The sequence below is a fragment of the Salvelinus alpinus genome, chromosome 34 (assembly GCF_045679555.1).
Source record: "Salvelinus alpinus chromosome 34, SLU_Salpinus.1, whole genome shotgun sequence".
Lineage (NCBI taxonomy): Eukaryota > Metazoa > Chordata > Actinopteri > Salmoniformes > Salmonidae > Salvelinus > Salvelinus alpinus.
In genome coordinates this window covers 19,681,366-19,704,121 of record NC_092119.1, presented here as the reverse complement: position 1 = coordinate 19,704,121, position 22,756 = coordinate 19,681,366, and the positions used below count along the sequence as shown (strand labels likewise).

At 42.6% G+C, this 22,756-nt stretch overlaps 1 protein-coding gene across 7 annotated transcripts in view; it reads right to left on the bottom strand.

The window, feature by feature from the left end:
* LOC139563686 (E3 ubiquitin-protein ligase HECTD1-like) overlaps positions 1-22,432 on the bottom strand; it is a 40,062-nt gene extending 17,630 nt beyond the window's left edge. For 5 of the 7 annotated variants that reach the window (XM_071382540.1, XM_071382545.1, XM_071382543.1 and 2 more), the window contains exons 1-19: positions 22,184-22,431; positions 18,308-18,591; positions 17,822-18,056; positions 14,278-14,505; positions 13,759-14,040; positions 12,984-13,254; positions 12,654-12,730; positions 10,857-10,955; positions 10,486-10,600; positions 10,180-10,351; positions 9,110-9,248; positions 8,733-8,903; positions 8,348-8,570; positions 7,861-8,124; positions 3,764-3,840; positions 2,476-2,610; positions 1,999-2,145; positions 1,698-1,792; positions 1,494-1,599 (exon numbers count right to left, since the gene is read on the bottom strand). In XM_071382540.1, the coding sequence (XP_071238641.1) occupies positions 1,494-1,599; positions 1,698-1,792; positions 1,999-2,145; positions 2,476-2,610; positions 3,764-3,840; positions 7,861-8,124; positions 8,348-8,570; positions 8,733-8,903; positions 9,110-9,248; positions 10,180-10,351; positions 10,486-10,600; positions 10,857-10,955; positions 12,654-12,730; positions 12,984-13,254; positions 13,759-14,040; positions 14,278-14,505; positions 17,822-18,056; positions 18,308-18,447 (2,976 nt within the window). In that variant the 5' untranslated portion in view covers positions 18,448-18,591; positions 22,184-22,431. Of the gene's footprint in view, positions 1-1,493; positions 1,600-1,697; positions 1,793-1,998; positions 2,146-2,475; positions 2,611-3,763; positions 3,841-7,860; positions 8,125-8,347; positions 8,571-8,732; positions 8,904-9,109; positions 9,249-10,179; positions 10,352-10,485; positions 10,601-10,856; positions 10,956-12,653; positions 12,731-12,983; positions 13,255-13,758; positions 14,041-14,277; positions 14,506-17,821; positions 18,057-18,307; positions 18,592-22,183 lie in introns of all 7 variants that reach the window. The other 2 variants (XM_071382541.1, XM_071382547.1) reach the window with 2 other exon arrangements.
* Between the last annotated feature and the right edge of the window lie 324 nt (positions 22,433-22,756).

The window sequence follows — 22,756 nt, the reverse complement described above, 5'->3', positions numbered from 1 at the left end:
ATGCCCGTTCACTTGTTCTTTACAACACATTGTGGCTTTGAGTGTAAATGTCTCTGTCTGTCTGTGACCAAACTAACTGCGTCTTTACAAGTTGCTGTGAGATTTTGTAAAACCTCCCAACCTCTTACTGTGTCGCCTACTGAACCGCCCTTATCAACAAACTCTCACTGCAGAATTAGACGTATATATCCACGTTTCTCCCTGCTACTTTGGGGAGGAAAAAACGTAAGTGTTGTCTTGTTTTGAGACTTGTTTTCCTGACTCTTATTTTAAAACGACATGCTCTAATCTAACTGTAGAGCTGCAAGTCTACGGTCCTAAAATAACTATTATCAGAACATTACTATTGACAACAACACAACTTCTGTTTTATGACGTGGTGTGCAGAGCTACTTTTGTATAATTGTAATTTACCATGCTAGCTACTATTTTAGTGTTATACTTGTATTTTAATACATCTAGAAGGTTGGTTTCTTGTTTTGTTTGTTTTTGTTGACTTTCCAACGTGTATACTACTTAGATTGGAGAGGAAGGCCCAACAAATGGTTGAAGCCTTCAGTCATCCAAATCATAGACTGTTCTCTCTGCGGGGCCACCGGGGCTCAAGCCCACACCAAGCGCTTCTGTCCCCGGGTGGAAACCACCTACAGGTCGGTCTATGTCAAGTGATAGAAGCGCTAGCTCTGGTCCAGGCCGTTACTGCGCTACCCTCTAGACCTACTAACATAGTCAACTTGTTGTTGCGAGATGGGTGGGACCAGAGCTAGAGAAGCGCTGAAGAGACTGCTGTTGTGTTGGCGACTTCCTTTAGCGTCTCTAACACACTGGATGCGGACAGTTGTAAGAGGATTTAGGAGTGGATATTTATCTTCGACGCAGTTTGGAACAGGCTGACTAGTTTGTAGTCTATGTAATAGCCTGTTAGTCGTGTGATTTGTTTTATTTATGGCCTTTACTTTTTCTCGTGTGTTTTCAACTTTGTTTCACATATTTCTATGTGTTTATAACGTGTGGGCATTCCCCACGGGGGGACCAGGATGAATATGTATGAACTTTCCAATTTGTAAGTCGCTCTGGATAAGAGCGTCTGCTAAATGACTTAAATGTAAATGTAATCGCTGCCAAAGGTGCGTCAACAAAGTACTGAGTCTGAATACTTATGTAAATGTCATTTCAGTTTCTAAAAACCTGTTTTTGCTTTGTCATTATGGGGTATTGTGTGTAGATTGAGGCGGAAAAAACAATTTAAGCAATTTTAGAATAAGGCTGTAAGATAACAAAATATGGAAAAGGGGAAGGGGTCTGAATACTTTCTGAATGCACTGTATTTGGAAAAAAATGGGATCTCTGGTTAAAGATCGAGTTGACGTTAGTTCGAGTACTTATGCCCATCCCTAGAAAGAGTTTTACAGAACCTAAGCTCTAAACATGCTGGAACAAACAAACTGACCATCACCACTATACTACTGAGAGGTGTGGTGGAGGAGACTCACCTGCAGGTTATAGGTGGAGCCTGGGGTGTCATACAGGTGCAGAGGTAACCTCTCAATGGACTCCAGGACTGCTAGTAGTTTGCGGATTAAGGCAACTGCGGGTCTGCTGAATGAATAGGACAAACCAGGAAGTGAGCCACTGACAGGTTTTTATTATTTAAAAATACATTTATACAAATTAATTATATAATTTTATATTATTACCTTTCATCATCTTCGTTTTCACTGAATGCGGTTTTAAATACATTTATTCTTTCCATTAATGGTTTACAATCATGTTTCATGTCAAGTTCCACACTCTGAAAAAGAGAAAAACATTAAATTGAGCTGGAGTTGGACTAACGAGGAAGTTGAGGAACATTGCGGAAGTTGGTTACCCAGACAATGTTGAGAAAAAGTATGAAAGGAAGAGAAATCTGCAGCCCAGATGGAACCATATTCACTGTATAGAGTACTACTTTGGGCAAATTGTCCCTGTACACCTCATCCATCCCATCTTACTTACATTATTAAGGACTGTAAAAAGTGCTTGCACTAGGCCACTGCTGCACATTTCATAGGGGGAGATGGTGTTCTCATCCTTGAGAACCACAATCAAGTTTTCCAGAGCCGTTTTCATCAAGTCTCTCCATGTGTTCTCTCCCTCGATACACTGCCACAGAAACAAAACAGCACATTTAACTTTCACTGAGTCATCAAACCTGTAGCCTACAGCTTCAGACAGAACAACCAAGAAAACAACTACATATCAGAGTGAGTCAATCAAAATATCTACTTCGTTTTTTAAATTAAAATAACAATTTTACTGTAAATTGCATTAAGACGCACTTTCCATAAAGTGGAAGTAGACGTGAATTGATGTCAATGTGTGTTGTGTGAGTGGACCAGGGCGATTCCCCCACCTACCTGTCTGTAGGTAATCATAATGTTATCCGACTCTGATATACATTTAGGTTAGAGGTGATGTGCTTTTCCCCCCTACCTGTCTGTTGGTATGCAGCTCCCAAGCAGACTCCAGCTGGGTGGCGATGTTCCTCAGGGTGACCACCACCCCTCTGGGCATGCTCTCTACCGCCTTGAAGTGGTCATCATACAGGTCTCTGGCCGTGGTCTTCACCTGCGTTTCACATTTCTAGCCATTTAGCAGACACTCGTATCCAGAGCCACTTACAAATCAGTGCATTCAACTAAGGTAACACAACCACACATCATAGGAACAGACAGAGGGGCTCTAGGCTCGCTGGGTGTTAAGGAAAAAGTGAGTGATAACTAGCATAAAACTGCTGTTAGGCTTGGGCTGTATACCGGGGTTTTTTGGAAATAGACACAGGATGTTTTTTCCAATACTGTTGAAACTATGAAGTTTTTTTATACATTGGAATATTTGCAGCTACTTTTTAAGTAAAATACATAGTCAACTTGTCAAATATGTTAGGAGATGAAGAAGATTGTGTTCTTCGTTTCACCTGTCAGATCATTTTTCATTATGAAGCTTACAGGTAGTAGTACCCAGTCACCTAGTGTTTGTTTACAAGCACACAATGACGAGAGACCAGAGCCTTATGAGTCGCTCAATGCTGTGCAGCACCTGCCAGGTGATCTAGTTACAATATGGAATTCACAACTAAATGTTCGCCAGCTAGATATCTTAGAACTATTAAGTTAACTGTCTAAAATGTGCCAAATGCTCTGCAGTTGTACATTTGGTTCGCTAATGTAGTAGCTACTTAGCTATCTAGCAAAGAGGTTAGCTTCTTCCAATATTTGTCTAATATTAATTTTGTGCGTGCAGTAAACTGGGAGTATCATTTTTTAGTTACTTGTAATAACATCATGAGCTGGGACGTCTGTCCTGAAAATAGTTTAGGTCAGAGACTGTATAAAATGTTTGCAATGTGATCGTTAGCATTCTCTATGGGATTTTATATGTACTTGTTAGCATTGCTAACCTTCGTGTTACAAAGGCTCAGTGGAGTTTGAAAACAGTGCCCCCTGTGTTTAGTGCCGGTATTACCTAAGATCCCAGTATGGAACAAGGCTGGTATGAAGGTATGACAATCTGGATACTGCCCAAGCCTACCTGCTGTTATATTAAACAGAAGAATGATATGACAACTAAACTAGATGGATAATATGTAATGTGCTCTAAAGCAACAACAACAAAAAACAGTGTCCCTGTGACAATAGACAAAGTAATCTTCTCAATTCAGGAAGAAGGAAGCTGGCTTTAAACAAAAAAAAAATACTGAACAGCAGACAGACTCAACCACCTTTTGTTTTGTTTTCTCCAATTTGGATTTGAGCTTTCTTCCCCTCTTTCCAGTCCAGCCAGTCACAAATTCTGACCCTGTACAACACAGAGAAGGAAAACTTTAAGACAATCACCATCAAATGCAGGGGGGACTGGGAAATGCACTTGATGGCTTTCCACTAGCCATCACCACATCATTCTAGTAGATGATAACGTCACATTTTTCTTTATACACACATACACACTACATGACCAAAAGTATGTGGACACCTGCTCGTCGAACATCTCATTCCAATATCATGGGCCTTAATATGGAGTTAATGCCCCCTTTGCTGCTATAACAGCCTCCACTCTTCTGGGAAGGCTTTCCACTAGATGTTGGAACATTGCTGTGGGGACTTGATTCCATTCAGCCACAAGAGCATTAGTAAGGTATGGCACTGATGTTGGGCGATTAGGCCTGGCTCGCAGTCAGCCTTCCAATTAATCCCAAAGGCTTTCGATGGGGTTGAGGTCAGGGAACTTTACAGGCCAGTCAAGTTCTTCCACACAGATCTCAACAAACCATTTCTCTATGCACCTCACACTTTGTCCACCAGGGCATTGTCATGCTGAAACAGGAAAGGGCCTTGCCCAAACTGTGGCCACAAAGTTGGAAGCACAGAATCACCTAGAACGTCATTGTATGCTGTAGGGTTAAGATTACCCTTCACTGGGACTAAGGCGCCTAGCCCCCTTCAAACCATGAAAAACAGCACCAGAGAATATTCATCATCGACCAAACTTTACAGTTGGCATTATGCATTCGGGCAGGGGGAGTGGCCTACCACTTTACGGCTAAGCCATTGTAGCTCCTAGATGTTTCCACTTCACAAGAGCAGTACTTACAGTTGACCGGGGCAGCACTAGCACGGCAGAAATTTGACAAACTGGAAATGTGCCTATGACAGTGCCACGTTGAAAGTCACTGAGCTCGTCGGTAAGGCCAATCTACTGCCAATGTTTTTCTTTGTAGATTGCATGGCTGTGTGCTGGATTTTATACACCCGTCAGCAACAAGTGTGGCTGAAATAGTCAAATCCACGAATTTGAAGTGGTGTCCACATAATTTTTTATATAGTCTCAGGGTTTCCGTTAGCCGGTATTAGCCGGCTTTTGACCGTAATTCTTTTTTAAAGGCAAATTGTCCGGGAATAGAAAACAAATCCTATTGAGATAATGCTTTATAGCCTATTAATTGATGGAAATACATTTGACTGGTCATACTTATTGGTCTATGAGTTAATTTGCATAATTAAATTGGAGGGTGTACATTCATTATGGATCTTATACATTTTTGGGCCATGATTAAAATAAGCTACTCGATTTATCAACTGGCAATTTCAGTGCACTTCTCATTCGCTATTCAAATGCTTAGGCAACAGTAGGGAGGCTTCAGCGCGCCACACAACACTTGGCAATGAGCTGGAGGCAGTATGCATTTAAAAAACATATGGCTACCTAATTGTTGAAACCAGAATGTGGCACTACATATGAGACATTACCTTGTTTCAAAGTAGCCTAGGCAAAACCCAACCATATCTGTAGAGCAGTGGAGGCTCCTCAGAGGAGGAAGGTGAGGACAATTCCTCAGTGAATTATTATTTCTATTTTTTTTTTTTATAGTGAAACATTGTCATTTTTAGATAAAACGATACTATAAACATGTTCACGTCACCAAATAATTTATTAGAACACATTGTTTTGCAATTAAGGTCTACAGTAGCCTCAACAGCACTCTGTAGGGTAGCACCATGGTGCAGCCGGAGGACAGCTAGCTTCCGTCCTCCTCTGGGTACATTGTGTTCAATACAAAACCTAGTAGGCTCATGGTTCTCACCCCCTTCCATAGACTTACATAGTAATTATGACAACTTCTGGAGGATGTCCTCCAACCTATCAGAGCTCTTGCAGCATGAACTAACATGTTATCCATCCAATTAATCTATTAGTGAAAGTATAAGCTACAGCTAGCACTGCAGAAAATGTGGTGAGTAGTTGACCCAAAGAGAGAGAAAGACAATAGTTGAACAGTTTGAAAACAACTAATTTCTCTTCCAAGTCATGGTAAGCTTTTGGTTTTACTCATTTATTGCCACCGAGACCCACCGGTGCAACTGCTAAACTGCTTACTGATTTTACACTGTACTGCATGCTTGTAGTGGGTTTACTAATGTGTTAGTACTATTAGCTATGTTGTCTATCACATTACTTTAGCTAATATGGTGACAACAATGTAGGCTGTGTGTAGGTTATATGGTTTGACGTCCACAAGCGAAGGGAAAAGCTGAGAGGAGAGCGTGTAGAGATGAGAAGGAATACAACGTGGCTGCTATGAAAGTGAACTGTGTTTGTGTGTGATCAGGGGTGTATTCATTCCGCCTATTCTGTTGAAAAACATTTCTTAAAAATGGAAGCAAACGGAACGAAACAGTGATAAACATACCTGAATTTGTCCAATAAAAACTCTCATTTGCAACTGTTGGACTAATAATTACACCCTAGATCAGCTAGATGCAGGCAGGAGTGTGAAAGGCGGAATTGAATGTGTCACTGTCTGTCCATGTGTCACTGTCTCACCTAATTTCTCTCTAGACCTGCTACTACAACTATACACATTATTCAAAATCAGTATTCACCAAAATGGACAGTTTGGCTGTCAAGGTTGATCACAAAAGAGCCTCCTAAACTCAAAGGTTCCTCATTAGCAAACTAGTTTCCTCCTTGCTGACCTGACGATATGATTTGAGAATCACTGCCGTGGAGGCAATTATTTTATTTCATCGTCCATATCCTAGTGCTTTGTGTGCATTGCAGCACTAATAAAGTTAAGAAATAGTTTATCAACATTTTAAGCGAAACGTTGATTTATTTCATCAGATTCATTGCTTTTTAAAAGTTGTATGAATTTGGGATCTATCGTCCCACAACTGTACGTTTGGGATATTTCTTTCTTGACAAGCTGACCAATAGACCAGGTAAACTTTTTTACTATTGGGGTAGTAGATTGACATAAGCGGCACATCAAAAGGCTAGGGGAATATAAGCTTTCCCTAAGTAAATTGAATTAAATTGCCAAAATGATATAGCCTAATCAGCATACTTCTGTCTTTACAGAAAGAAATAAAAACAGTTTGGAAAGCAAATGGCTATTGCTGTGAAGAGAAGACAATGAGAAAAATACTAATGTCTTTAAGTTATGAAAATGATCAACTTAATTGAGTGAACAAGAGTAGGCCTGTAGTCTATCTTATTGGCACCAGCAGAGAACATCGGCCAGATCCCCAGTGAGTGTGCACTGCGCATATTCACTCTATCATTGTTGGGTCAGTGACACATAAAAGTTTGTTTTAGGACAATAACTTTCTCCTCCAGTTTAGATGAACGTCATATTCTATTTATCTCCCCTTCTCAGAGGCCTAAAAAAAGATTCTGCTGTCTCCAGTCATATAAAGTTCAGTAGAATTGCATAACGTAGGTTTCTTTCTTTGCACAGGAAAAACATATCTGATATAGCTTATAGTCCAGGCCTCTACACTACACGCTCAGCCATGCAACAGTGATTGAGTTATATTAGCCTAAATTATGACTATCCAATCTAATCACATTACGATTAGTAGGCTCTTACATAAGTCTGCAAATGTGATGATGCATGGAATGATTTATTATAAAAGGTGCATTTTTACGGTGAAAATGTGCTTCCCGAAACATGAAAGTCTAGGCTAGTGATTTTGATGTTCATTACTGAGGAAAAGTAAATGTGTGCAGTAAGGACACATCATCGCATCCTCGATTTGCATGTTCTGTTAAGATTAATTACCATAATATAAATTGTGTTTTTTGTCATTCTGAGCACCGTGGGTCAGAATCAGGTTATGGTAAATTTCTCAAAACATCCGGAAAATTAAAATTCTGCCAGTCAAATGTCCAGGGCCACATTTTCATAACGGAAACCCTGAGATGAGATAAATAAATAATAAAATGAGAGATCTATAAACGATTTAGGCACATTTAACTACAGAATTAAATACAACAAAATTATATGATCTATATGCACTGAAGTTCAAACTAACAGACCTAGTGATGTTTCAGCGGTGAAGGAGTGCTTCGTGCCCCTGTTGGACTCGAACACGAAGCCGGGCAGGTCCTCCTTGAGGATGGTGGCCTGCTGTCCGTCAGAGTTGTGGATGGCGATCTCTCCCTCCTTCAGGCAGATCAGGGACCAGTTCCCCACCGTCAGCTTGGTGGGACCCAGGGCAGACAGGATGGGCTGGCTGGCTGTCACAGGCTTCACCTGGCTCCGGGCACGCTGCAGCTTCTCCAAAAACTCACTACGACTTTCTGGGTGGGTAGTACATTAGAGGAATTGGAACAGTTTGATGTTGGTTATGATATCACCATTATAATAAGTTTATTCACTTGTTACAACTGCATGTATGTGAGTGGAGGGAGCTCATTCTGGCCTCAATTCCAAATAAGAGATGGAGAGGAATAAGTAACTAGTTGAGGAAAGTTCAAGTCATAACATACCAGGTCAATTGAGAAGGTATGTAGCTAGGTCTACCTGAGCTGTCGGAGCCTCCCTCTGGGCTGCCGCTGGAGTACATGGTGGCCAGCTTGCCGTCCAGGATGAAGCGGAACCATCCGTTGGAGCCGTTGGAGAGCTCCAGTGCTGCAGCATCACTCCAGATGTACAGGCAGTCCCTCCCCCTGATAATGGACCAGTCACGCCAGTGGTAGGGCTTCCCCTGCTGCACCTCTTTGGCATCCTCCTGTGGTTCGTCCTCCTGGTGGAACCAGAGACATTTACTTTACATTTTAGTCATGTAGCAGACGCTCTTATCCAGAGATTTTAAATACATTTTCTTTGCAGAACGCTTTTTATTACACAGAAATCACAAAGCTCTATCAGTGTATATTTGGACTGCATTATGGTGTTCTTATTGCACCTTCTCTGGTTTGGACACCTCCTCGTTCTCATCGTCTGAGGTGGGTCCAGCCAGAGTGGACACCTTGTTGATGACACCCAGTCTAGCCAACTGGTCCAGGAAGACATCTCCTCCTTTGTCCACCAGGTCTCTGATGATCTGCAGTGCCAGCAAGTGACCGTCATCATCGTCCTGTACGGGAAGAGACACCACATTTAACTTAGCCTGTGGATTACTAGAGAGCTGGTGCAACTAAATTGCTTTTTAACAGGCATTAGGTTATTGGTGGACATTGTTAACAGTGGAGGATCACCCACACGAGAACGCACGGACACCTCCTAATCAAGCATCTTGAACACACACATACACAAAGAGATGGATGTTGTGTAGTGCAGTACCTCCTGATCCAGCACGGTGGCGGTGATCTCCACTAGCACGGTGGGCAAGTTGTGACCGGCGTCAGAGTCACACACCTCCTTCAGCAGCACTTCACAGCTGTAGTGGATCATCTTCCTGATCAGAGCCAGGCTAGCTTTCCTGTAAGGGACAGAGGGACGACATGTTAAAGCACCAATATGTCACTTTTTGGGCAACCTGACCAAATGCCCATAGAAATGTGAGTTATAGATCTGTCATGATCATTGAAAGCAAGTATAAGATGCGATAGAACAGATGTCGTTTTTGCGTCTTTTGCACACCAGCTTCAAAACAGCTGAAACTACAATATTTTTGATTATTGAAAATATATTTCACAGCGGTTTAGATGGTACAATGATTCTCTGAACGAGAAACTGAAATTAGGCAAACTATTAGAATTTTAGCAACCAGGAAATGGAGGCACGATTTCGGCATATTGCACCTTTAATGCAGGGGTTTCCAAACTTTTTCAGTCTGACAGTATTTCAATCTGCAGACATTATGGTTTGAAGTGACTGAAATGCTTTAGAAAAGGGATTGGGAAGTTCAGAAGAGCATCAGGCAATAATGTTGTATGATCTTCTATGTAGAAAATAACCTTATCGTTGATGATGTTCTTTCCCCCCCAGTCTGATTTAGAGCCTGGTCTTGTCCACTCGGTGCTAACAGCTTGTGGGCATAGTAGAGAGAAACAGTACGTACGTGTTCCTGAGAGTCTTACAGTATCTTTCAGTGATGGGGTCATAATATTTTGTAGCTTAAACCATTCAAAAGATAGAGACACATGTGTAGGAAGAAAAAATAACACACTCTGTTTATTACAACAGTATGTAGCGGCTACCAGAGGTTACGGTTCTATGAACCAACCGCAAAACTTCTCTCGCAACCCCATTTTCAAATCACGCGACCCATAGTTTGGGAAACCCTGTGTTAATGGATTTGTATATGTCCCTATTCAAATAAAATTGCATTCAGGACCTCAGTAATATATACATCTCTGTGAGTTTGGACAAAGCTCCTTTGGTCAAGTTACTCTCAAAGTTGTGCTTACCTAATAGAAGGTAGCATGGTTTGCTGAAAGGTTTGTGCAAATACTGGTAGCAGCCTCTTCAGGTAGATGGGGGCCATCTCAGGGTCTCCTTTGGGTTCACTGCCCTCCTCCTCCTCGTTCAAGTCTTTCTTCTTCTTGTCCTCTCCTTTGTTCACGGGGCACATCCAGTCTCCTTCAGAACAAAAGAGAACACAAATTGTGAAATAACCAGTCCTTTATTCTCGGATGGGCATGAGCCACTGACAACCAAGGATTTTCATGGAAGTCAGTCGGCAGCACAGCTGTTAATATATTGTTAGAACTCACCAGGAGACTGGAGAATGGCTACCACCTCACTGTGGCCACGCTCTCTTGCTTTGTCCAGGGGAGTTTTCCCATCTTCATCTCGGAGGTCAGGGTTGGCTCCATGTCGCAGTAGAGTCTATAGACACATAGAAAAATGATGCTTACTAGGGGAACTTAGATAGGTCTGCCTGTATTTCCAAACAACATATAGAGGAGGATAGGGTGCACACGCAAAAACTTTATCCTATGTTTTCTTTACGTTCATTGAATTCAATATACACCAGCAGCCAACAGTCCAGCTGCTGGGCCTTTATCAAGGGATGTTGGTGAAAAAAACAGCAGTTCGAACGTTACAAGAGACTTCCTCTCAAGGTTAAAGAGACCATAGCTACCTTTGCTACTTGAGGCCGTCCAAAACAGGCAGCGTAGTGGAGGGAGGAGGACCTCTGACCTCTGTTGACATCAGCACCTCTCTCACACAGGAACTCAACCTGGGACATCAACCACAACAGGGGTTATTCAACAGGGTCTTGATAATGAAGGCACGCAAATAACAACTTTTTACAACATTTTGGAACAGACGTTTATTATTGGACTCTCCTTGTTTCAGTCCATTTTCTTCTGTTTGGTGCCAAATGAATACAACGGTGTCGTGGTCTGGTTTCGGGGTGACAAACAAGCCATTATTTAACCAAACCATAGTAATCCGTCTGCATTAGGCCATGCATACACAGCTTGTTGCTATGGACACCTATTGACAGAACCTAGAGAACTGAGCCCATTCTTGCAGCACAACAGGGAAGAGATGCTGTCCTTAAAAGGATACTTTGGGATTTTGTCAATGAGGCCCTTTATCTACTTCCCCGGAGTCAGATGAAGTCATGGATACAATTTTTGTGTCTCTGTGTCCCTGTATAAAGGAAGTTAGAGGTAGTTTACTGAGCCAATGCTAACTAGCATTATTGCAATGACAAAGTACCATCGGAAAGTATTCGGACCCTGTCACTCTGACCCAGAGTTCCTCTGTGGAGATGGGAGAACCTTCCCAAAGGACAACCTTCTCTGCAGCACTCCACCAATCAAGTCTTTATGCTAGAGTGGCCAGACGGAAGACACTCCTCAGTAAAAGGCACATGACAGCCCACTTTGAGTTTGCCAAAAGGCACCTAAAGAAACAAGATTCTCTGGTCTGATGAAACCAAGATTGAACGCTTTGGCCTGAATGCCAAGCATCACATCTGGAGGAAACCTTGCACCATCCCTATGGTGTAGAATGGTGGTGGCAGCATCATGCTGTGAGGATGTTTTTTCAGGGGCAGGAACTGGGAGACTAGTCAGGATCGAGGCAAAGATGAACACAGCAAAGTACAGAGAGATCCTTGATGAAAACCTGCTCCAGAGCGCTCAGGACCACAGATTGGGGTGAAGGTTCTTCTTCCAACAGGACAACACCCTAAGCACACAGCCAAGACAACAGCCAGAGCCCGGACTTGAACCCGATCAAACAACTCTGGAGACCTGAAATTAGCTGTGCAGCGTCGCTCCCCATCCAACCTGAGAGCTTGAGAGCATCTGCAGAGACGAATTGGAGAAATTCCCCAAATACAGGTGTGCCAAGCTTGTAAAGTCATACCCAAGAAGACTCGATGCTGTAATCACTGCCAAAGGTGCTTCAACAAAGTACTTAGTAAAGGGTCTGAATACTTATGGAAATGTGACATTTCCGTTGTTTTTGTTTTTTATACATTTGCTAAAATGTCTAAAAAGCGTTTTTTCTTTGTTATTATGATGTCATTGTGGGGTATTGTGTGTAGATTGATGAGGGGGGAAAAACGATTTAATACATTTTAGAATAAAGCTGTAACGTAACAAAATGTGGAATAAGTCAAGGGGTCTGAATACTTTCCGAAGGCACTGTATATGGGATTCTGCATTGCGCTAACGCTAGTAAGCAATTGTTCTAGCGCTAGTTAACAACTTCCTTCAACTGCGCGCAGAGACATAAAAATGGTATCCATGAGCTCATCTGACTCTGGGGAACTAGATACAGTGCCTCATTTCCAAAATATATCTTTAATCCCCCTGACACAATGAGCCATTCTGTTCGCATGCGTAATGGTCACCATAATGTATTGGGTAATCTCTGTAAAGAGATGGAGGGATACGAGACTCAGTCTAAAATAGCTTACCATTTCCTGTGTACCAAACGCAGAGGCCCAGTTCAAAAGAGTCTGCCCGACGTCATCCATGAAATTCACTTCAAAAGCTGCAACATAGGAACCATTTTAAGCAATTGACTATGCGTGCGCAATAACAGCTGACACTTTTTCATAAACATGACACATTTAAATGAATTAGGAAAAATGGCACCATTACACCAGATTGGACAAACTTCCTCTGCCACATCATGTGCCCTAGCCTCCTGACAGACCAACATACAGGATATATCTGGGTCCCAAATGGTGCCCTATTCCCTTTACAGTGCATTACTTTTGAGCCAATACTATCCACCCACCCACCTCCGGTGTCGATGGCATCAATGAGAGCGTCTGTGTCTTTGCTGCGGATACAGTCGATGAGCTGTCGGTGGGAGCGCTCCCCGGAGCTGTCCAGCCGCCGCAGGCCCGGGATGCGTCCTGTTGAGCCAGCGGTGGATTTGGGCAGAGCCTTGCGGCCCTCGAACAGCAGCACCAGCAGCAGGTCCACTAGACGCATGGTGTCCAGAACACAACGCTCGTCCCCCTGCATGGCACTCTCCATGGAGTCAGGCAGCGCAGAGCGTAGCAGATCCTATACACACACACAGAGAGACAAAACAAAAACACCACTTCTATTATTATCCCATTATTCTCTTATACTAGTCAGTTTCACTTCAGAATAGCTCTCATTACAATACAGTTCTCTTCACTAATATATTCTGAAATTAGATCCTTTCAACGTTTTATTTTATTTTTATTACTGTTAGCTTTCAAGATATTGCAGTTCATATATTAAACATTCTGTGCCAATAAAATTGCTATGAAATACATGATGAATTCTTACTAATACAGAAATGTGTCCCAGAGTGCTCATAACACCAAATACAGCTACCACAAATCAAACTGTAATAATTTGACAAGGCTGAGGACTTAAAATAAAAGCCATCTAATAAAACTCTTCTCAGAAAGTAAGTAGTCTCTGAGATATGAGCTGGTACTTAAAGACTTACATTGAGAAAAGTATTTTGTCCCAACAATGGGCAATTTGATTTGTAAATGTTTTTTTTTAACAAGACTAAATGTAAAATGTTCTTACATGAGTGACGAGGGGAGAGCCTCTGCACAGCGTGGACAGCAGGCTAACGATGGTGGACACCTGGTTGGAGAGTTTGGAGTCAGCGGCGGTGGGTTGGGCCCCAGTGGAAGTCCGGCCTGGCTTACAGGTGGAGGAGGGGCCGGAGACCGTGCCCCCTGCCGCCGCCATCCGGGACAGCAGCTCCTCTGTCAGACCGTGCTTGGCCAGTGGCGCGGGGTCCACCCCTCGACGGGTGAACCGGTCCGCCAGGGAGGCAAAGCAGCGCAGAGCACCGTCAGACACCTGTCAATCAATGGGTTGCATTTTCATTAATAACAATGCAACCATTTGCAACTAGACCTTCAAGCTTCTTTCCAGTGATAATTGACTCAATTTATATAACTGATTGGATTTATATACCACTTTTCCAGTAGCTCAAAGCACTTTATATAGAAATGGGGAAAACTCATTCATCCACCAACAATGTGCATGGATGACCCCCCCCCCAACCGATGACCCCTGAGTGGGTGTCCCATTCACCTGGTGGTCTTCGTGTTTGAGCAGACTGGAGAGGGACTCCACGCAGGTCTCCAGAGAGGAGTCCTGGGGCTCCATCTTGCTGCACAGGCGAGACACCACAGACATGGCAGAGTGCAGGGTGTCCTTATGGACCAGATGACCGCTATCCCGGATGAAGCTAAGCACACAGTTCAGACCACCAGCCTCAAACACTGCACCAGACTCCCTGGTACAGATCAGCTCCAGCACCTGACAAATGACACAACAAATAGACAGCAGAAGAATATATTCAGAATTTATTATTTATGATGCGCAGCCCATCTATTTTACTATGGATTTCACAACGAGGACTCTGCACCTGACTACTTTTGAGTAGGAGCATGTTCTGTAATATTCTACCACATACATGAGCCCTTCCTAAACCAGATATATTTGTTGTGAAATATGACCTACATATTCAAGACCTAATTTGAATAAACTCCTCATACGCATCTTGTGATTTGAATAAAAGGTTCCAGGTAAAGAAAGAGAATGTTTTCTTGCAGGGCGTAACATTTTATTTTTCTTCCACCAGCCAAAAAAGAAATCTACCAGCCAAAATATATTTTGGCCATAATATTATTAAAAAAAATTAAAGACCATGTTTTGTAATGTTTCTAAAACAATAAATGTATTAAGTAATGTGGTATATTGCTAAATTTAAATTTCATATTTTCTTTTAACAAAAATATCAGATTAAACAAAACTTTCTGCTTCCCCTTTAAGGGTGGGAGATTACTGTGGTAACAGGGCCACTGGAGTCATGTCACGCGTGTCTGTGAGATTTGGGATGTGACTAGTAGTAGACAGTGGCTGCAGTCCAAATTAAAAGTAGACAGCCCTCGGCCCTAAACCCTCAGCCCTTGAATGACGTATTACATCGTCACATCCGAGTGTACCTTAAATGTCCCTTGCCCAAGCGAGGGAGAGTGATGATCGGAGAGGCAACGTCCTTGGTGGAAATCTTGAAATTGAGCTTAAAAAACAACCAATCTAAAGCTATTATTGTGCCTAGCAAGCTAACGTAGCTAGTTAGCACTCCTGTCAGGTTGCTAGCTAGCTACAGTTACTTATAGCTGGCTAGCTAGTTTTATAGTTTGGTCATTTATTCCAATAAATTTCAGAATTCCCAAAAATCTGTTTATAAAGCTAACAACGTTTTATAGGCTCCTCACTATGAGACTAAGCCAATATGCCAACACTAAAATCAATGTCATCTATACATATTTGTTTTGCAAGCCAGCATCATCATTTTATCTCACATGCCGAAAATACAGCCATGTTGATTAAATGACACCGTGCCACCGGAGTTTGACATGTGACTATAGTTTGCATTGAATTGTGGGTCATGAGTAAATTAGACCAACATTGCTGCCTGTGCCTCCAAAGAATGATCTATCAGCACTTCACTCACAGTGCGCAAAACTGTTGCTGCGCGAGGTGGGATGTAGTATTCGTATTTCTTGGTGCGATTAGCGGCTATGAAACAAAACAGCAGAAATACTTTGAAAACAGCTACTTCAGCATTTTTATGCTAGAAATCGCACATATGCTCATACTTGACTTTTGACCATTTTTTATTCACAAATGCAAATGTAATGCTCGCACTGTAGAGCCCTGAAAATTGAACACACGCCAACGTGACTGGTGAAGTAGACATTCTTACTAGAGGTCGACCGATTAATCGGAATGGCCGATTAATTAGGGCCGATTTCAAGTTTTCATAACAATCGGTAATCAGCATTTTTGGACACTAGCATTAAACGTATCTTGTAAAAAAACAATCAATCTTAACATAGTTAAACTAGTTAACCACTAGTTAACTACACATGGTTGATGATATTACTAGTTTATCTAGCTTGTCCTGCGTTGCATATAATCAATGCGGTGCCTGTTAATTTATCATTGAATTCATAGCCTACTTCGCCAAACAGGTGATTAACAAGCTCATTCGCGAAAAAAGCACTGTCGTTGCACCAATGTGTACCTAACCATAAACATCAACGCCTTTCTTAAATTCAATACACAAGTATATATTTTTAAATATATTTAGTTAATATTGCCTGTTAACATGCATTTCTTTTAAACTAGGGGAATTGTGTCACTTCTCTTGCGTTCTGTGCAACAGAGTCAGGGTATATGCAGCAGTTTGGGCCACCTGGCTCATTGCGAACTGTATGAAGACTATTTCGTCCTAACAAAGACAGCCAACTTCGCCAAACGGGGGATGATTTATCAAAAGCGCATTTGCGAAAAAAGCACAATCGTTGCACGAATGTACCTAACCATAAACATCAATGCCTTTCTTAAAATCAATACACAGAAGTATATTTTTTTTTAAACCTGCATATTTAGTTAAAAGAAATCCAGGTTAGAAGGCAATACTAAACTAGGGAAATTGTGTCACTTCTCTTGCGTTCATTGCACGCAGAGTCAGGGTATATGCAACAGTTTGGTCCACCTGGCTTGTTGCGAAATAATTTGCCAGAATTTTACGTAATTATAACATAACATTGAAGGTTGTGCAATGTAACAGGGATATTTAGACTTATGGATGCCACCCGTTAGATAAAATACAGAACGGTTCCGTATTTCACTGAAAGAATAAATGTTTTGTTTTAGAAATTATCGTTTCCGGATTTGACCATATTAATGAGCTAAGGCTCGTATTTCTGTGTGTTATTATATTATAATTAAGTCTATGATTTGATAGAGCAATCTGACTGAGCGGTGGTAGGCAGCAGCAGGCTCGTAAGCGTTCATTCAAACAGCACTTTACTGTGTTGCCTAAAGTGCCTGTTAGAAAATCCAATAGTCAAAGGTATATGAAATACAAATGGTATAGAGAGAAATAGTCCTATAATTCCTATAACAACTACAACCTAAAACTTCTTACCTGGGAATATTGAAGACTCATGTTAAAAGGAACCACCAGCTTTCATATGTCCTCATGTTCTGAGCAAGGAACTTAAACGTTAGCTTTTTTTACATGGAACATATTGCACTTTTACTTCCTTCTCCAAAACTTAGTTTTTTGCCTTATTTCAACCAAATTGAACATGTTTCATTATTTATTTGAGACTAAATTGATTTTATTGATGTACTATATTAAGTTAAAATAAAAGTGTTCATTGTTCATTCAGTATTGTTGTAATTGTCATTATTACACACATATATATATATATATATATATATATAAAAAAAATATGAAGAAAAAAAAAATTGGCTGATTAATCGGTATCGGCTTTTTTTGGTCCTCCAATAATCGGTATCGGTGTCGAAAAATCATAAAATCGGTCGACCTCTAATTCTTACCCACCAATACCTAAATCGACCCGCATTTGACAGGTGTTCATTTTATGCCCTGGTTATGCCCTGAAGCAAACAGTCGATCACATAAAAATAAACAAAGCAAGGGAATTGTTTTTATAAAGTAGAACAAAAACGAATTCTCCACGCTGGTGTAATGCTCACACAGTGTTTAATAGGATAATGTTTCAAGCCCAAATTCTAAATAAAAGCGTACCTTGACACACTGCTCGGCCAGGTCTCTGCTGGTCCTGTTGTTGAGCTCCACCACCACCAGGCGGTTACACAGAGCCTTGATGGCCCCGTCCACGCCCACGATCCTGCGGGTGCACTCAGCCGACACGTCCAGGTAGTATGTGATGGCGCGGGCCGTCACCTCCAGCACGTTGTCCGGGGCGCTTTCGTCCAAGAAGATCTTACACAGGGCGGGGAGGAAGGTGCGTGGGGGACACCTGGGGGACAGAGGAGGGCATATATAACCTTTATTTATACAGGTTATTCTCAATGAGATAAAATCTATTTCGCAAGAGAGGACTAGCTATATAAACATAAGCATCCACGAACAACTCAACAGTAACCAAATAAAAAGGCTTGTGCCGTCATTATAGGCAGTTTGTAAAAGCGCGACATTGTCCTCTCAACAGTATGACTAATGCTTGAGATGTTTGTGAGATACAGTTGACAGTGTGTGTTGGTGACTCACGTCTCGAAGCAGCGGTCCACGTTGTCAGACATGAGCAATAACATGCAGAGCTGCTCCAGGGCGATCAGCTGCATGTCCCTCTCATCTCCCTGGCCCATCTGGAGCCACTCCAGCAAGGTGTCTGGGTCCACGTCCGCCATGATTACCCCCCTGCTACAGCTCCCTATCTGGCACCTAGCCCAATCACTGCTGTGGGCTGAGCTGGGGACTCATCCGCCGGATGGAGAAAACACAGACAGGTCCAATCACTGCTCCCTCCTGTGTGTCATGTAGTCTTCCTTCACCTGGGGTGGAGAGGTAGATGGGGGGGAGAGAGAGAGAGGAGCAGAGAGAGAGAGAGAGAGAGAGAGAAAGAGAGAGAGGAGGGGAGAGAGAGAGAGCGAAAGCTGGCGTTTAGTTTAATCATGACTGGCTCAACTTGCAGTTGCCAATGGGATTAAGTAGGGCAAATCAGAGCAACAAAGGTTTGTAGCTAGTTCACGTGACATCTGAAACATGGTAATTGCTATAAAGAACTAAGCAACAGTAACTTTTCCTCACAGGAAAATAACAGGTTTTGGGCCTCACTTCTCTGGGTACTGTATGTAACAATAAAAAAAATGTGACTTCAAGAACCCAAAGTCACTTTACAACATAGAAATCAAGAATTTAAAAAATAAAACAGGAGTCAAAATAAACATCAGATTAAACAAAAACATGAATAAAAAGAGGGGTGGGCTCAAAGAAGGGAAAGAGTATGATGTATCAGTGTATGGGGAGGGTAGGGTTGGGATAAGAACCCGGTTTAGGTTAATAAGAGGCGGGATTTGGGTTGGGATACGAACCCGGTTTAGGGTAAGGGGCGGGATTTGGGTTGGGATACGAACCCGGTTTAGGGTAAGGGGCGGGATTTGGGTTGGGATAAGAACCCGGTTTAGGGTAAGGGGCGGGATTTGGGTTGGGATACGAACCCGGTTTAGGGTAAGTGGCGGGATAAGAACCCGGTTTTGGGTAAGTGGCGGGATTGGGATGGGATACGAACCCGGTTTAGGGTAAGGGATGGGAATGGAGTTGGAGTTGGGATACAAACCTGGTTTAGGGTAAGGGGCGGGATTGGGGTTGGGATACGAACCCAGTTTAGGGTAAGTGGCGGGATTAGGATACCCTAAACCGGGTTTGTAAGGGGCGGGATTTGGGTTGGGATACGAACCCGGTTTAGGGTAAGTGGCGGGATAAGAACCCGGTTTTGGGTAAGTGGCGGGATTGGGATGGGATACGAACCCGGTTTAGGGTAAGGGATGGGAATGGAGTTGGAGTTGGGATACAAACCTGGTTTAGGGTAAGGGGCGGGATTGGGGTTGGGATACGAACCCAGTTTAGGGTAAGTGGCGGGATTAGGATACCCTAAACCGGGTTTGTAAGGGGCGGGATTTGGGTTGGGATACGAACCCGGTTTAGGGTAAGTGGCGGGATTAGGATACCCTAAACCGGGTTTGTAAGGGGCGGGATTTGGGTTGGGATACGAACCCGGTTTAGGGTAAGGGGCAGGATTGGGATACGAACCCGGTTTAGGGTAAGGGGCAGGATTGGGATACGAACCCGGTTTAGGGTAAGGATTGGGATACGAACCCGGTTTAGGGTAAGGATTGGGATACGAACCCGGTTTAGGGTAAGGGGCAGGATTGGGATACGAACCCGGTTTAGGGTAAGGGGCAGGATTGGGATACGAACCCAGTTTAGGGTAAGGGGCAGGATTGGGATACGAACCCGGTTTAGGGGCGGGATTGGGATATGAACCGGTTTAGGGGCGGGATTGGGGTTGAGACACGAACCAGGTTTTGGGTAAGGGGTAGGATTGGGGTTGGGATACGAACCAGGTTTAGGTTAAGGGGTAGGATTTGGGTTGGGATACGAACCCGGTTTAGGGTAAGTGGCGGGATTGGGATGGGATACGAACCCGGTTTAGGGTAAGGGATGGGAATGGAGTTGGGATACAAACCTGGTTTAGGGTAAGGGGCGGGATTGGGGTTGGGATACGAACCCAGTTTAGGGTAAGTGGCGGGATTAGGATACAAACCCGGTTTAGGGTAAGGGGCGGGATTTGGGTTGGGATACGAACCCGGTTTAGGGTAAGGGGTGGGATTAGGATACGAACCCGGTTTAGGGTAAGGGGCAGGATTGGGATACAAACCCGGTTTAGGGGCGGGATTGGGATATTAACCGGTTTAGGGGCGGGATTGGGGTTGAGATACGAACCAGGTTTTGGGTAAGGGGTAGGATTGGGGTTGGGATACGAACCAGGTTTAGGGTAAGGGGTAGGTGCTGCTCAGTATGGTGAAGAGAGGAGTGTCTTTGTAGTGTATTTCTTTGCTTGTATGTGGGTGGGGGGGCGCTTTAGGAGGGACTGAAAGATAATTATGGACTCAAGAGTTACAAATGGCTGGAGGGAGGGAGTTTGAGCCTAGGAGCAAGGCAAGATGGTGAGGGCTTTGTAGGTCAGAAGGAGGATTGTATCATCAATGCATTGGGAGACAGGGAGTTATTGGAGTCCACAGAGGACAGGGGTGAAGTGCTGCCAGGATTTAGTGTGGGTCAGGAGTCAGGCTGCAGACTGGAGGTATCATCTCCACACTACTGAGTTCAACTATTTGTGGTTGGGGGTTGGACTATGTTCATTAGGACTTGAAACAGTAAAACAGTGTCCTTTGTTTGAGCCTGGATGGCTATAGGATAAGATGCTTGGGGTAGATCCTCTTATCAACAGATTAATCACAAATTGACAGAGAACATTTGCGGTTTCTACAACTGGCAACTACTGACTCCCACCGAATTGTCTCCCAGAAGTTTCTAGTACTTGTGTAGGAATTAGGCCTAGGTTCCATTTCTTGAGCCACCAACTGAATGTCCAGAAAGGATAGCCCAGAACTAGGTCACTTGTATCTATCTTACATCTACAGTCTAACTGACAATAGAGACACACTAATAATGTGCAGACAGCCCATCTCCTTACTTTTGACATTATCATTATTCAAGTACCTAGCTAATGTCACAAAAACAAGTCACAAATCCATTATTATTAGTAACACCAGAAAGTACAGCAAACAGGTCTTTATATAGACCTAACTAGCTAGCTACAGTTGCTAGTTAATTCCATCATGACTTGGTTCGCTTTTACTGCAGAGAAGTTTAGCAAACGTAATTTACTGACATTACAGTTGTGAAAGAACTGCTAGTTAACGTTAAGTGGCAGCATAACAATTTATACTGCATAGCTAGCTAGCGTAAACAACCTAACGTTTGCTATAAGGCTTGGCTACACTTAGCTAGGTACTGGCTAACTAGCCCAGTTCTATCAACATAACGTTAGCCATCTGTCCACGAAGACAAATAACGTATAACCTGTTGTAGTTAGCTTACTGTTAGATGACTAACGTTAGCATTTAACCGGTTACTTGTTAGCTAATACAAGTCAATTAATTCAATAACTACTACTTCATGCTCAACGACATAATATATCAAACACAGCAGACTGTATAGGAGGACGCCAACATTTGCGTGTTATTTTGGTTAATCTGTACATCACTAGACAGCTAAATTAACGTTAGCGTACCTAGTTCATCCTACCGAGTCAGATTAACAGTAGTTAGTCGCCTAAAATCAAACAATGAAACTGCTACAATAATTACTAACATGTATATTCTGCGGATTGAATAATACAGAAGAGTTCAAAACATGGTCGTAATACAATGTTACAATGCATGGCCTGACCATCAACACATAATCCGCGAGGATTCAGTTCCAAGAGAGCCCAAGGCCGCAACACTTCTGTCAGTCATAACACGTAGGAAAAACTAGGTTGCTCGGTTTACAACACAAACATAGTAGATACACACTCACCGTCTTTCAGATGACGAAAAATAAAATGACGGCCGATTAAATACAATAGTGCGTAAAGGTACAATCCAACCTAGGGGGAATAAAATACGTAATTCACCGTTATTTTTACCGAGCCATAAAGGTCAAAGTGGACAGTAATGCAATACATGAATTCAGGCGAAATGGAGAGCAGTCGAGGTAAACGAGTTGGCTCTCCGTCGTATGCATCACGAGGCTACGCAGCGTCCTACTGTATTCTCTATTCACGGGCTGACAGCATTGCGGCTATATGCCAGGGGGCGCTAGCTACAATACGTGGAAAAGCACAGAGACCCCATTTCAAGAATAACTTTATTTATGTAAAGGATGGACCTACAGTTCCAGTCAAAAGTTTGGACACGCCTACTCATGTATAATTATAGTGAAGACATCAAAACGATTAAATAACACATATGGAATCATGTGGTAACCTTTGTCATCAAGGCAAAGGGTGGCTACTTTGAAGAATCTAAAATATATTTTGATTTGTTTAACACTTTTTTGCTTACTACATGATTCCATATGTGTTATTTCATAGTTTTGATGTCTTCACTA